The sequence below is a fragment of the Lepidochelys olivacea genome, assembly GCF_965140295.1.
Source record: "Lepidochelys olivacea isolate rLepOli2 genome assembly, chromosome: 1".
NCBI lineage: Eukaryota > Metazoa > Chordata > Testudines > Cheloniidae > Lepidochelys > Lepidochelys olivacea.
This window is the reverse complement of record NC_140411.1, coordinates 236,013,590-236,028,828: the sequence shown is the minus strand read 5'-3', so window position 1 is coordinate 236,028,828 and position 15,239 is coordinate 236,013,590. Positions and strand designations below refer to the sequence as shown.

At 38.0% G+C, this 15,239-nt stretch overlaps 1 protein-coding gene across 1 annotated transcript; it reads left to right on the top strand.

The window, feature by feature from the left end:
• Positions 1-93: 93 nt before the first annotated feature.
• GOLT1B (golgi transport 1B) lies at positions 94-14,963 on the top strand. Its single transcript, XM_084650236.1, has 5 exons — positions 94-243; positions 4,656-4,747; positions 7,216-7,394; positions 10,469-10,550; positions 12,235-14,963. The coding sequence occupies exons 1-5, from the start codon at positions 219-221 to the stop codon at positions 12,271-12,273; spliced, it is 417 nt and encodes a 138-aa protein (XP_084506362.1). The 5' UTR covers positions 94-218; the 3' UTR covers positions 12,274-14,963.
• The last annotated feature ends 276 nt before the right edge of the window (positions 14,964-15,239 follow it).

Sequence of the window (15,239 nt, the reverse complement as noted above, 5' to 3'; positions counted from 1 at the left end):
TCCGGCTGAGCCGCCGTACTTGCGACGGGTGGTGGGCGGGAAGCGAATAAAGCGGGCGTGGATTGGCCCGCCTTCCGCCAATGGGCGGTGCCGGGTAAGAGCGGTGCGGGGGGCTGCGTGTTTCCGGAAGACGTGGCGGCCGCTTCTGCCGCTGCTTCCAGCCACCTCCCCCCGCTCCGTTCCCTGCTGCTGCCGCCGCCGCCGGCCTCGCCGCCACCATGATCTCCCTCACCGACACCCAGAGTAAGCGTCGGCCCGGCCCGGCGGCTGCGGGGCTCCGCGCGGGGGCTCCTGAGGGGCGGTTGGTTGCTGGGGGGTGCTGGCGTCGGGGGGGGGAGGGGGACTCTGGCAGGGAGCTCCCGGGGGCGGGGGGCGGCTGTTGAGCGGCACGATCTGGACGCCGCTTGCCCGGGCGGTGGCGTCGCGTTCGGGGGCGAGACCGAGCGCGCTTGGCCGCTGCTCCTTTGTTCCTGGGGCCGGGGTCTGTGCCGCGCTCCCGTGCCGCTTCCTGCGCGCAGTTGAAGAGATGATGGGGGAGGGGGGAAGGGCCTTACCGGCTCCAGGGTCGTTTCCGTTCGTCTTCGTCTGGTCACCCTCCCCTCCCGCTGGACACGTGCGCCGGGAGGCCTCTCCAAAACCCGGGATCCCTTGGGCGAGCTTCATGCGCCAAACACGGACTGAAGTCCGAGCAGCCCTGGGAGCGAGGGGTCCAGGGAGCTCTGTGTGTCACTGTTTACAGTGTGTTTTCAAACGTCTCCTTTCGACGAGCCAGCCCTGCCTTAGTTCCCCTCTCGTTCGAAAAGGAAAAGTTGCCTCAGCCATACTCCCCCACCCTGCATGTGATGAAACGTGGGAGCCATTCCCAGTTAATTTGGAGGACTGAATTTTGAGGCAGTGTATCTAATTGCTGGTACATCCTTTAATAAAACTGGTAGGTTTATAAGCAATGAAATAAAAATTGCACGGGGTTCCGACTTCTGAAGTGAGCTGCAAACATCCCAAGTAAAATTATACAAGTAGCACACATCTGATCAGCCAACAAACTGCATGTCATGAAGCAATCTTGTTAACAAAACCAGAATCTATTAAGACCAGAAGTCAGAGGGCCAGATTTTCTTTACATTAAGGCTCTTTACACTGCTTTGGCAACGTAAAAAGCCTTTAAAGTGAGTGTAAAGCACAACGTACATTTGCATAAGAACATAAAAACGGCCATAGTGGGTCAGATCAATGGCCCATCTAGCCCAGTATCCTGCCTTCCAACTGTGGCCGATGACAGATGCTTCAACGGGAATGAACAGAACAAGGCAGTCATCAAGTGATCCATCCTCTGTCCAGTCCCAACATCTGGCACTCAGAGGCTTGGGGTACCCAGAGCATGAGATTGCATCCCTGACCATTGCTGCTAATAACTGCTGATTACTAAATTACTGCTAATTAAATTTTCCATGAATTTCTTATTCTTTTTTTAGCCCAGTTAGTTTTTTCCTTCACGATATCCTCTCGCAACGAGTTCCACATGTTGACTAAGCATTGTGTGAAGAAGTACATCCTTAAGTTTGTTTAAATCTGCTGCCTATTAATTTCATTGAGTGACCCCTGGTTCTTGTGTTATGCGAAGGGGTAAATAACACTTCTTTATTCACACTCTCTACATCATTCATGATTTTATAGACCTCTGACATATCCACCATAGTCATTTTTTTTCAAAGCTGAACAGTCCCAATCTTTTCAATCTCTTCTCATATGGAAGCTCTTTCATACCCCTAATCATTTCTGTTGCCCTCTGTACTTTTTCCAGATCTAATATATCTTTTTAGAGATGGGGCAACCAGAACTGCACTCAGTATTCAAGTTGTGGGCGTACTATGGATTTATATAGGCACATTATGATATTTTCAATTTTATTATCTATCCCTTTCCTAATGGTTCCTAGCATTATCTTTTTTGACTGCTGCTACACACTGAGCAGATGTTTTCACAGAACTATTCACAATGATTCCAAGATCTACTGTGACTCAAGGAAGCTAATGCAGACCCCATCATTTTGTATGTATCGTTGGGATTACCTTTTCCAATGTGCATTACTTTTCACTTATCAACACTGAATTTCTTCTGCCATTTTGTTACCCAGTCACCCAGTTTTGTGAGATCCCTTTGTAACTCTTTGCTTTGGACTTAACTATCATAACTAATTTTGTCTCATCTGTAAACTTTGCCACCTCAATGCTTATTCCTTTTTCCAGATCATTTATGAATATGTTGAATAGCACTGGTCCCAGTACAGATCCTTGGGGAACCTGCCATTTACCGATCTCCACTGTGAAAATTTACCATTTATTCCTACCCTTTATTTCCTATCTTTTAACCAGTTATTGATCCATGACAAGGCTTCCCCTCTTATCCCATGACTGTCTACTTTGGTTAAGAGCCTTTGGTGAGGGACCTTGGACTTGGACTTTCAGAAAGCCTTTGACACTATATCTTCTCGATCACCCTTGTTCACATGATTTTTAACATCTTCAAAAATTGCTGAGGCCTCATTTTCCTTTACAAAAACTGTGTTGACTCTTCCCGAACATATCACGTTCACCTATGTATCTGATAATTCTGTTCTTTGCTGTAGTTTCAAACAATTTGCCCGATATTAAAATAACAGTCTTACTGGCCTGTAATTGCCTGGATTGCCTCTGGAGACTTTTTTTAAATTGGCCTTCCACCGGCTGTCCTCTAGTCATTTGGCACAGAGGTTGATTTAAGCCATAGGTTACATAGTAGTTCTAACTACTAACTACATAGTACTAACTATGTAGTTAGTAGTTCTGAAGGCGCTCAGATATGAAATTGCACAACTCTTGGGTGAATATCATCTCATCCTGGCAAATTATTACGGTTTAATTTATCAATTTGTTCAAAAACCAACTTTGTTGATAACCTCAATTTGGGACAGTTCCTCAGATTTGTCACCTAAAAAGAATAGCTCAGGTGTGAGAATACTTCCTCACATCCTTTGCAGTGAAAACGGATGCAAAGAATTCATTTAACTTCACCACAAGGGCCTTGTCTTCCTTGACTGCTCCTTTAGCACCGAGATCGTCCAGTAGTCCCACTGATTGTTAGGAAGACTTCCTGCTTCTGATCTACTTAAAAAACAAAAAATGATAGTAATTGCAATGGCCGTTGCGGGTTGGTCTGGTCCTCTCACCAAGGTATTGTCACTGCATCTTGTGCAGTATGTTCAGGAATTCATCTCTCATCGGCCTGTGACTAGTATATTTAGACCTATGGCTAGCAGGTGTCTGGTACATCTTTCAAGACCTGCTTCCTGGTAGCGGTTCATGCTTCATCTCTTTTACAGAATTCAAATTGATAAGGACATCCATGATGTTTCTCTTTGCTAGTGTGACTGGAGTTGGGGAAGAGGGCAGATTCCAATTACAGTCCTCAGTCATTAATTGATTTTGATATGTTTAAGTTTATAGTGAAATATGGGTGTATATATTTTGAACATCAGATTAGGGTGTAGATTTTTGCAGTATCTTTTAACAGAACATCTAAAGTAATAATTTTGTCCTTGTAATAGTAGTGCAAATTTAATTACTGGTAGATCTGAAATCTGTTTGTAATCAAAATGAAAATTGAAGCAAATTTTAAAAATATGTGCTGTTACAAGTCAGTCCACAGAATATAATTTGGATATCAAATGGTGTTAAACAATATTGAGAGACGAGCTCACAAAAGAAAGGAAGTTAAAAGCTATCAGAGTAGATATAGCTACACAGAGGCATTGTGAAATCTTCTACTATTGCTAGTAAGTGGAAGTGCTAGAATATATAAGCTGCAATTAAACAGCCCCTTAGCCCAAATGAGTCAGCTGGCACAGGCCAGCTGCAGGTGTCTAATTGTGATTAAAACATTGTCACCCAGTTTACACTAGTGCTCGGACTGTTGAGCTTTGCTGCTATTCAAGCAGCTGTAGGAGAACTTCACAGAAACCTCAATCTAAATGAGGCCAAAGGCCTAAACTTGCAGCCATTTGTGTTTTGATCTTGATCACTGTTGCAGAGAAGAATCTTGTAGGTTTGATCTTCAGGCATCCCTACTGAAACTTACCTTGCAGTGTAATCTAACATATGTCTAAAGAACTATAATTTTAAAAACTTTGATTTACTAACAGGTCACTCAAAATCAATGATAAAGCTGTGTTTGTTTTCATCTACAGAATTCCGATATACACATGCACAATTGTGTGTATATGCTGAACTTTATTTCAATATGTAACTTCAAATTTAGTGACGTATTGCACAATGTACAGTACACTTCATATACTTCTTATAAATCACATCATCAAAGAAGTCTCTTAGTTAAAATCACAATATTTATGACAAATTGGAAGCTTTAAAATGAATTGTTATCTGAAAACTTCTTGAAGCAGGACCTACTTTATTTTCCATGCTTGTAACAATTTAAATATGGCCATAACGAATTCTACCTAACTTCCCCCCACATCAAGAGGAACTAAATATTTCCACATTTTACATTAATTTTTGCAACCTATTCATGTCAACTCTTAATTTGTGAAATAAATTTTCTTATTTGTATGCATCGGTGATATTCTTTTACTAACCTTTTTTAAATATTTTTTTGTATTGCAGAGATTGGAATGGGATTAACGGGCTTTGGTGTGTTTTTCCTTTTCTTTGGAATGATTCTCTTTTTTGACAAAGCACTTTTGGCTATTGGAAATGTAAGTGTTTGCTGTTCACATTTTAGTTTATACACATAGTTTCGACATGGAAGGATAGAGTATTTTAAGTACATGATGCATTTGTATTAAATGTTCCCCTTTGAGATTTTTTTTTAATCAAATGGAAACTGAGCCTTGGAAAATAGACTCATAGAACCCTAGGTTTAGAAGGGGCAAGGGTCATCTCGTCTAATCCCTGCCAAGATGCAGAATTTGTTGTGTGTAAATCATCCAAGACAAATGGCTATCCAGCCTCCTTTTGAAAACCTCCCTTTGAAAACCTTTGAAGGAGCTTCCATGACCTCCCAAGGGAGTCTGTTCTATTGTCCTACTGTTCTTACAGTTAAAATTTTTTTCCCTGAGATATAATCTAAATCTGCTATACTAAAGCAGAATCTGGTATAAGAGAGAGATTATGTTCAATGCCTTAAGTGCTCAACTTCCACTGACACTGAAAGTTAAACCAATCCCCCCATCACTCTAAAGATGGTACCACTGAGTCAGACTTAAGTTTCTTCACTGTGACTGACTCATGCTGCAGCCGCTTGTTTCACAGATTCTATAGATTAGATTACTCGGATTGACTGTCATGTGTAGGTCTACACAGCAAAGAAAACCCGTGGCTGGCCTGTGGGGCTGTTTCATTGCTGTGTAGGTTTCCAGGCTGGGACTGGAGCATATATAGGACCTTGTGAGGTGGGAGGGTCCCGGAGCTCAGGCTGCAGCCCGAGCCAGGAAGTCTACACAGCAATGAAACAGCCCTGCATCCTGAGCCCTGTGAGCCTGAGTCTGCTGACACAGGTCAGCCACAGGATTTTCTATGCTGTGTAGATGTACCCTCTGACACCTTTTTTACGGTCCTGTATGTAAGATAACTTAATAGAATTTGCATATTTATTTCCATCTAAGAACCCTAATATTCTGTAAACACTAACAAATTTAGTCTCTTAACACTTTTTGGAGATAGAGAAGTATAATTAAGTGAAAATTGCTAATAATAAATTGAAAAACTCACCTCTTGTCTGTGGTGAGTAGGAACTTTTACTAGTCAGTGCCTTCATATTCTGCAGTTTTTATTTTTCACTTAAAAAATTAAATGTCTTGCTTCTGCAGTAGATAACTTTCCCACATTAACTGAATATAAACTGATGTGATGTTGCCTTTCTAAATATGACACTTCCAGTGCTTCTGCTGTTCACAGCTTTGTCCATCTGCAGGAGATGAAAACTAACTAGAGAATTGTCGTTTTTCAATTGTTGCTATTCAGAACAATTCTTCACTCTGTTGCTACTGCTTGTGGAAGCTAGCAACAGCAGGGCAAATGTGGAAGCTGTTCACTGAATGAAAGTCCCAAAATATATACTTGGAGGTGGGTATAATCGCAGAAGCCCCTACCCCTACGGTATCAAGAAAGAGAATTTGTATATTGCAAAACATACATAAAATAAATATTTGGAATACAAAAGGAAAAACCAAAAATACAGGGTAGGAGGTAAATAACTCAGTGTAGGGAAAGTGATATAAAGTGGGAGAGAGAGAGAGAGAGAAAGTAAAGAGCAAACAGTACTGAAGACAACACAAGAAAAGATCAATTTTTTCCTTTCCTGTAAGGATATTATGAGTGATACCGGGAAGAGAAAAAGATGCAACAAGAGAGCAATATGAGAAGAGTAAAAGTGCCATAGTACATGTGTGTTATTCCTTTAAAATGTAGCTGGTGTGGCTTTGAGAGTTTTGCAGCACAAGTAGGTTTCACTCTAGCTAGTAGGGTTAGTTCTCAGACTGGCAGGTGGCAGTTGTGATTAGAGAAAGATAATTAGACACTGATAGCTGAGTGTCAACTATTGTCAATGGAACTGCTTGGTCAAACAAGGTGAGTAGCATTTATTCTATAATAGTGATAGATTGATAAACTAATATCAAAGCTGAGATTGTAGTGAAAAACAACGAGCATCAAGGCTGATACTTTATCTTCAGTTCTTCCCATTATGTTATAATGAATGTGCTTAAATATCTATAAACATCATGCATATGCATTATGTTGACCCACAACAGCTAAATACAAGTTATGGAAGGTGAGTCAGTGACTTAAAGAAACACTGCCAAGGTTAGTAGAGCAAAATATGATCTGCCACTTACTAAGGCTTGTGTACACTAAAAGTGCTAGACAGTCCAAGGCTTCAGCATTGGTCAGGGACATGATTAGGGTCACGTCTACATTACAAAATACATGCCTTAATTTTTGGAGATAACTGTTGTCATAGAGACTCCTGACATGGTTGTATTTGTAATGTAGATGCTTTGTGTATCAAATTTACAAACGGTGAAGGAAATGGGATTGAAGTAAATACTTCCACATCATAACATTTCCTGCTTTGTAGAATGGTTCTGAAATATTTATAAAACCCTAAATCCATTTGGAATATATTCTCCCATTCATTGTTGGATTTGTCTCTTGTCTCTTTCAGGTTTTATTTGTGGCTGGCTTGGCTTTTGTTATTGGTTTAGAAAGAACATTTAGATTCTTCTTCCAAAAACATAAAATGAAAGCAACAGGCTTTTTCCTGGGTGGCGTGCTTATAGTTCTCATTGGTTGGCCCTTGATAGGAATGATCCTTGAAATTTATGGATTTTTCCTTTTATTCAGGTAAGACTTTTTTAAAATGGGGTTCTTCATTGGTATCTTTTTGTTATTAGGAGGAAATGTTTTTCCTAATTTGGCAGCATTCGCTGATTCCACAACAGTTGCTAAACTGCAATTTCATCTTTAAAGACACTTTTTATAATTTGTACAAATTCTTAATTTGTATTTGTAACAACCTGGAACTGGATGTGTACTAGTTTGATACCTTTAAAATCAACATTGCCTAAATCTGTTTGATATTTGTTACACTGTTTCTTTTGTGTGAAAAATTGCGCATGGCAATTTCACACTCTTCTCTCTCCCTCTCTTCTTCCCCCCGCCCCCTCCACCAAGCAAGGATTTTTTTTTTTAAAGGAGTATCCTTTGGGCCTACAATGTGGACTTTGTCTAATTTAAACATCACCCCCAGTAAAAACCGAGTTTAAATCCAAAGAAACCACAATATTCTTTTTTTTTGGGGGGGGGGGCACTTATTTTATTTAAACGTTTCCTTCTAGTGTTTGCAACCTTGGTATTGTGCTAGTGTATGAGAAACAGAAACTAAAACAGACTTGTTTTCATTATCCAGTCACCTTATGTCTCATACTGCTTATGCCTAGCATAATCACTAAAATGGAGCAGCATTTTGTTATATGGTTAACAAAAGTGAGTTATATAAATCTGAAAAATCATTATGTAATTATAGTAAGTTTCGTACTTGTGCCTAGCGTTCCCATAAGAAGCCATTCATCATTTTTCTTCATATCACTTCTGACTTGCTGAAATCCCCATCTTTTGGAGGGAAAGAGGAAAATGTCATATAGATGACACTATAGACCTTTTGAATTTAACCCTGAACTTCTGATTAAATCAAAACTATTTAACTGAAATTGTCATGTGTCTCATGATTGCAGTATAGTAGTCACTAAAGCTTTTACTATGGTGCTGCAGTGGCAGGTGAAAATTAATGCAGTTGCTGTGGAAGTCAAAGGAAATGTGACTTGGCTCATAATATCTTTAACTCACTAAAGTTGGATTTATAGTCCTATATTTAAACACTTAGGTTGGGAATTTCAAAAGCGCTCAACATTGACCTGCCTTTGCTCCTCCTAAAATCAATAGAATTTTTATTGTTGACTTCAGTGGGAGGAGAGCTATGCCAAAAGCAGAATGCTTTTAAAAAGTCCCATCCTTAGATCTTCCCCGTTTTTGTTGGCCCAAGTTATTTCATCCTTAACTTGCGAAGTATTACATGTTTTGCAAATGGTTATGCATTGGTCTAAGACTTCCTTCAGTAATTAGTACGTTAACAAAGAGGCAGTTTTGCTTTAGTCACTTGTAAATTGACTCTTAAATTTTGTTTTAAAGTTGTAAAAGCATATGTACCTCATCGCATCTTTAGGGAATCATAATTAGGGTACCGTGTCTGTCACAGATTCTGTGGCCCTGGCAGTGGTCCCTGGCTGGCCGGTGCAGCCATGGTCTGTTGGCCCCAGCAGCACTTCCCAACCAGCCGGCCGGAGTGGCAGCAGTCCCCGGCTGGAGCAGCCGCAGCCCTCGGCAGTTTATTGCCCATGACCTGTCCTTGAGTTTTACTAAAAATACCATGACTAAATCGTAGCCTTAATCATAATATGAATTATTTCACTGAGTGTATTAAAATGGTTTATTTTAATGTGCTATTTGCATCTCTGATCAGCCACTTTGAAGCTAGAAAAATTGCTTTGGTAACATTTGAAAGCTTTAAAAGCAGCAAAGGACATTGTAAAAAAAAAAATCTGAAATGTTGTCTGTGGTGGTACATCATGTCTCAACAGTGCTTGCTGTGCGACAGTAGTTTAATATATATGAAAGAACAATCTCCAAAATAATGAAGTGGCTAAAATTAATGCTACACAGAGTCCTACCACAATCTTTTAAAGGAGAACAATTAGATTATTTATTAAATAGCTCTCATAGTCTTACTTTCGAACCTAAAAGACTTTGGAGCGTAAAGGCACTAAACTTTAATTTAACTCTTTTCTTGACACTTGGTAAATCTAAAATTTGTTCTAAAACAAATGGTGCTATTTCTTACCCCATCTCCACTATGGTGCTGCATTTGTTATATCACTCTGACTTCCGTAACAGGGTACCGTATCAAAAAATAGGTGTGTCTGCTGCAGAATCAAATAGGAAGAATAAGCTCTCTCCCACGCATCAGTCTGAAATGGCAAAAGAAACACAGGAAATAACTGGTCAAATGCATAGCTTTTTACGTAAACTTTCTTTTTCAAATTTGCTTTAGTAGTCCCCCTTGGAATTACAGTAGAATCTCACAAGTTCTCACATAGCTAATCTGTATATCGCATAATTTATTCAAACAGCTGTACTCCTACTTCTCAGAAAATGTCTAATAAATAGCTGCTGTACTGAGGCCTTCATTACTTTATAAAATGCATTTGCACTACATTAATGATATACTATAAACTATCAAACAGGTTAAACACGTTTGTCAAAATAAGTGAACAGATGGTATTTTAATGGTACAGCCTTTGTTTTTGTAATTATTTGCTTGTTAAATTTGGTAATCTGCAATGAGTCCCAGGTTAGTCGGTAAGTTTCTCAAAACTTTAAACATTGTGAGAGAATTTCTTTTCCATTAAAACATCGAATCAGCCCATGCATCTCTCATAATGTACCATAGTGTCAGCTTCTGAAATAATTTAATCCTATATTTGGGCATAAAAGTAACTGGTGAAATGTACTAAATATTGGTGGGATTTTCAAAAGTACTCCCATTGTTAGGATTGCAGGCCCTAGTGACCTCAACATGCTCCTAACTCACTTAGGTACTTTATAAAATCCTACCTCTATTGGGTGAGATTTTCAAAACGTTTAAGGGGGAGGGGCTTTTGAATATTGTATTTTTTCCTGCCACTACTTTCTCTCCCTCCCCTCCTGAATTAGGAGATCCCATATTTTCTACTAACAAGCTACAAGTAATTTTTTTAATGCAATCTCATTTCAAATAACTCATTTTTTCATCCAATCTAATATGTGAGAATAATATCACATCATGTTGAACCTATGTAACTTCAGAATCTTTTTGTTTAAAGGGGTTTCTTTCCTGTGGTGGTTGGTTTTATTAGAAGAGTGCCAGTCCTTGGATATCTCTTGAATTTACCTGGTATAAGCTCGGTAAGTATTCATCTACTTAACATTAAGTTTGAATCTTTTTGTTCAATCCATGGTGGTTGAACATTTAGCAAATAATAATGCAGAAATACTATGCATGTAGTCATAGACCAATAAATGGTTACTGTGTATGCTTTTTGTACAGTTCTTGCACCATACAAGTCATATTCAATCCTAAAGAAGAGATTAAAATAAAATGAATTTCCACTGAAGCCTCAAAAGTAAAGAGACTTATAGCTGATTATCCCTGCATCATTATAGTCAAGTTTTGAATTACATATGCATGTTACAAATGCCAATGATCTGAGACTCCGTTATTCGGGTACACCAGTGGGTCAAAAATAACGTTGGGGCGGTGTTAATTCTGACTTAGGTTTTTGTTTGATCTACTTTATTTTGCGTAAGTTAAACATAAAAAAGCCTCAGAGTAATTTCAAATTGCTCTCTTTCAGTCTAGCATAGACCTTCAAGATGGGTCACAAATATGCCTAGTTGCTGTCTCTAGGCACCAGCATCCTTTGTGTACGTCCTTTGGTACCATATTAGTAAATGAATTTTTTGAATGAGATCTGTGGGTATAATTCATTGGGTTAATTCATAATGCCAGAAGAACAATCGTGATGTAGCATGTTGATGGCTGGAAGTAGAGCCTTGTCTATGCTAATGCATGTATAATAAGGAAATAGACTAGATATATTATTTTTTACTATATGGTAAAGTGAAAACGTTGTTGGATCCATAAACTTTCATGTGATACATAATCATTTAATTAATACTTATTCAGGTCCACTATGCTTGGGATAAGTTTTGCCATTTACTAAGATTGTTTTTTTTCAAATGTCATTTGTCATTCTTTTAACGAAATAGCCAGGGAATAGAAGAGAGGCAAATAGCACGCGAGAGAGGGTAACCTAGGATTTGTACTGTGCATACGTCTCTTTATATTTGGAAATTTGTAATTGTAAGTGTTTTAACCTTAGTCTTGAAAGCTACTGTTTAATACATACATTGTAAAATTCAGAAGCTGTACAACTAAGACATACAAAGTCCAGTTTGCAAAGATTGATTCATTTTAAAGTTCAAATTCATCTGTTTGAATGTTGTAGTCTAACAGTTCCAGGCCAAGGTCTGGCTTGTAATCCATGATCAATTGAATGTTCCACTCAGCAATTGATCTTACCTATATATATAAATTGATCTTAATTGGATTAAATCCTGTTTAAAAAGATAATTGTTAATGTTTTATTCAAAGCCTACGTAGGCTCAGAAGAGAATCCGCAGTAATGGTCAGTTGAAATATCTTATTTGGTCTGTTAATGCATGAGTGGCTGATATTTCTTTCTTTTAGTTAATTGTTATTTTATTTTGGCCATTAAGCTAGCAGTGTTACCTGCATTTTTCTAATTTATGTTTTCATTCTGTTGCATCTTCATGTTGCACCGTTAATATCCATGAAAAACATATCATGCAGAAACACAAATTGCACTGTAAGATATTTTTAATGTCTACAAATTTATAAATCTCTCATGAGACCTTGGTGAGTACTATTTGACTATAATCATTTTCAGTCACCTACTAAATGCGCACAAGTACTAATTTATAGTTCTGAGAGAGCATTTTGAATGTACCTGCATAAACATGTGCAGGTAACTTAAAGAATGATTTTTTTGTCTCTTCTCTCCCACAGCTTGTAGATAAAGCTGGAGAAAGCAACAACATGGTATAATGACAAGTGGGCAGAAGGCTGGTTCTAAATTTATTGTATTATTTATAAAGCTTTTGAAGAATATTCAGCACAAAGATTAAATTGTGTACAAAGGAAAAGCTTGTAATGTTCTTTACATAAAAGTTTAATTTAAAATGTATAGTCTACAAAATACATCATTAGACAAGAAGCTCAGCAAGCATGCTTCTGAGACAAGCTACTCCAAGAATTTGGGAAGTAAACCGAAGAGGTGAAAGTCATGGGATAACCCATGCCACAACTGTTCAAGACTGTTTTTGATGCTTTTGGAAAATATTCTAAACATAATGAACCCTCATGGAACTAATGGTGCCTGTACTTTACCTCCTTATTTTGAAGGTTTGGTAAAGTAAACAGGTCTTTATTTTTAAGGTGTTCTTCTTCTACCTACCCAACCCACCACCTGCCACATCCCAAAAAAAAAAAGGGTGGGGGAGCAGGCAAAAAATATTACCTGTTTAACAAAAGATGTCTTTCTTGCATAAAAGTTAAGATGGACAGTCATTTTTAAGTATCTGTAACAACAAAGGAAACCCCTCTACACTTCTACTGTAAACATTTTTGTAAATATGTGGCTAAAATAAAACTTCATTGTCCTCTTCGTGTTTCATAGCCAAATGTAAGTTGATTGGATTTGCCTTCAGTTTTGGAATATGCAAAAGGTCAATCTTTACTAACTTCGGTCTAAAATTGCAATTGGTTCAGAAGTTGTACAGTTTAGCTGGGAACTCTTGAAACTGACTTACACGCCTTTGGATTTTTTTTCCTCCTTGACTCATGTTATGTGTGCACATCAAGATGAGGATGTAGCTCTTTATTATTGAATAAACTTTTGCATATCCTGTTTAGTTCATGAAATAATGCATTTGGTTTCACACAAACCCTGTGAAATATACCCTATTTAAATATGAAACATGTTTTCAAATAGTTGGAAGCCCAGGCTTCTTTTTGCCATAGGACTACAAGTTACAAATCATATTTTTACAGTAATAAAATGAAAACTTTAAACTCTGTGTGTGAGAGTTTCTGGAAAATTGAATTTAACAAATTAACTGAAAAACAAATGCCAGTCCGAGTGTCTGTCTATATGACTTAGTTGCTGCTTGATTTCCATCATTTTTAAATTATTGATCCCATCAATCAGGAAAGCAATTAGGCAACTATAGAGCATGTATCTGATCTGGACTATAATTTTCTTTGGCTTGAATTGAGGTAAATGAAGATTGCATTTAAAGTGCGAGTAGTGATTTTTCTAATTTTGTTGGGATGTCTAACATGCATTCCAATAAATCTAGATTCATAGTATTTTTCACTGAAAGTCATCAGCAAGTAACTTGTATCTGTCCAAACGTTGACTTTAGCAGTTTCTCAGAATTTTTTGACTCAAGTAGCTATAGTCTCATCAATCTAATAAGTGATTCTTTTGCAAAGTTAGAAAATACCAAACTAATTTTTTATAATGTTTTTAAGGTGGGACAAGCCATCACATACAAAATATACATTTTTGGAAGTAGTTTAAAAACATCTTTGTATATGTGGTGGGTTTTCCAGTTGCAGACGTATAAATCACCATGGATTATTTTCTAAATTTCCCCATTTACTTTGTTTTCTTCTGGGGAACAAGATGGTGGAAGGTAAAATGCAAAACACTTTGGGAACAAAATGAATAAGGCGATAACCTGGTAGCCCAGTACATCTTTTAAGTTTAGTCAGTGCGTATTATGGCTTTTTAATTTTAATAATGAAAGAACCTGGTTGTGGGTTGGGTTTTTTGGTTTGTTATATTCCTGATGGCATGTGTGTTAATTTACAAACAGGACTAAATATGACTTGTGGCTCCTACCTCAAGAGAAGAATCAATTTTAATTGCCCCTGTTATCTGTTCTGTTTCAAGCAACAGCTTTCTAACACTAGTTAAATAATTTACTTTCTGAACAACCAAATGGGCTTGAAATACTAGTCTGCATCATGGGTATCAAAAACATTTTTTTTTAAAATCAGACAATGTACTTCATTTACAATAGATGTGGGAAAATGCTGCGGTCTTTACTCTTGTTTTCTAATAGGTAATCTAAAGTGCAAACGCTGGATTGTACCACATGACTGTGTTTTGTAGCCCTTTTTGGAAGCAAATTGCTTGATAAATTTATGCCAAGTACCTTCTTCCACAAGAACTTTGGGACAGAATCTTTAAGATGTGACAATGTCTTGCTGTTCCATGATCTCTCAGCCCTTCGGTGAAATACAGAGGTCTGCAATTCACCTCACTTCTACTTGAATTCACTGTTTTACGTCAAGTGTCAGCATAAGTGGTGCTCATTTTTTGTCAGGAATGAGATTGACAAATGTACTACTCAACTGAGAGGGGACAACATTGTGTGTAGCATTTTGCAGTCTGTATCCCTCAAGGTAACATAGTCTCAAAGACAAACATCAGTTTTGCCAAGTACCTGTAAGTGGTGGGGAAGAAGTCAAAACTACTCCTTAGCCTTAAGTGTTTCTGTCATTGCAAAAATGTATCTTCTGTAACAGAAACATATTTGGAGCATTTCCTCTTTTAAATGTAATTTATAATTGCTGCGTTAAGGCTCACTAACAGATCTGTCCTGAGCAGATGAATACTGTAAATACACTTGTCATACCTTGAATAAATGAGTACTTTTTTCTATTAATTGTTCATGTAGTCTTATTTTTTAACCGCCACATCTTGGAAGAAAATATTCTATACCATTTTGCTTGCAGGAAGAGAGACACTGCAGTTATTATCTGTGATGTTGGATTGCATAGTGGAGCATATGGAGTCTGGTATGAGTGGCTTGTATTGGATCTTTGGAACATTGTTGTAGCCCGTGTTGGTCCCAGGATATTGGAGAGACAATATGGGCGAGGCAATATCTTTTATTGGACCAACATCTGTTGGTGAAAGAGACAAGCTTTTGAGCTACACA

Excerpts from the sequence above, each read along its gene's own strand:
- GOLT1B (XM_084650236.1), top strand. The coding sequence starts at position 219 with ATGATCTCCCTCACCGACACCCAGA. Across the intron at positions 244-4,655 it reads CTCCCTCACCGACACCCAGA|AGATTGGAATGGGATTAACG; the intron begins GTAAGCGTCGGC and ends TTTGTATTGCAG. Across the intron at positions 7,395-10,468 it reads GGATTTTTCCTTTTATTCAG|GGGTTTCTTTCCTGTGGTGG; the intron begins GTAAGACTTTTT and ends TTTTGTTTAAAG.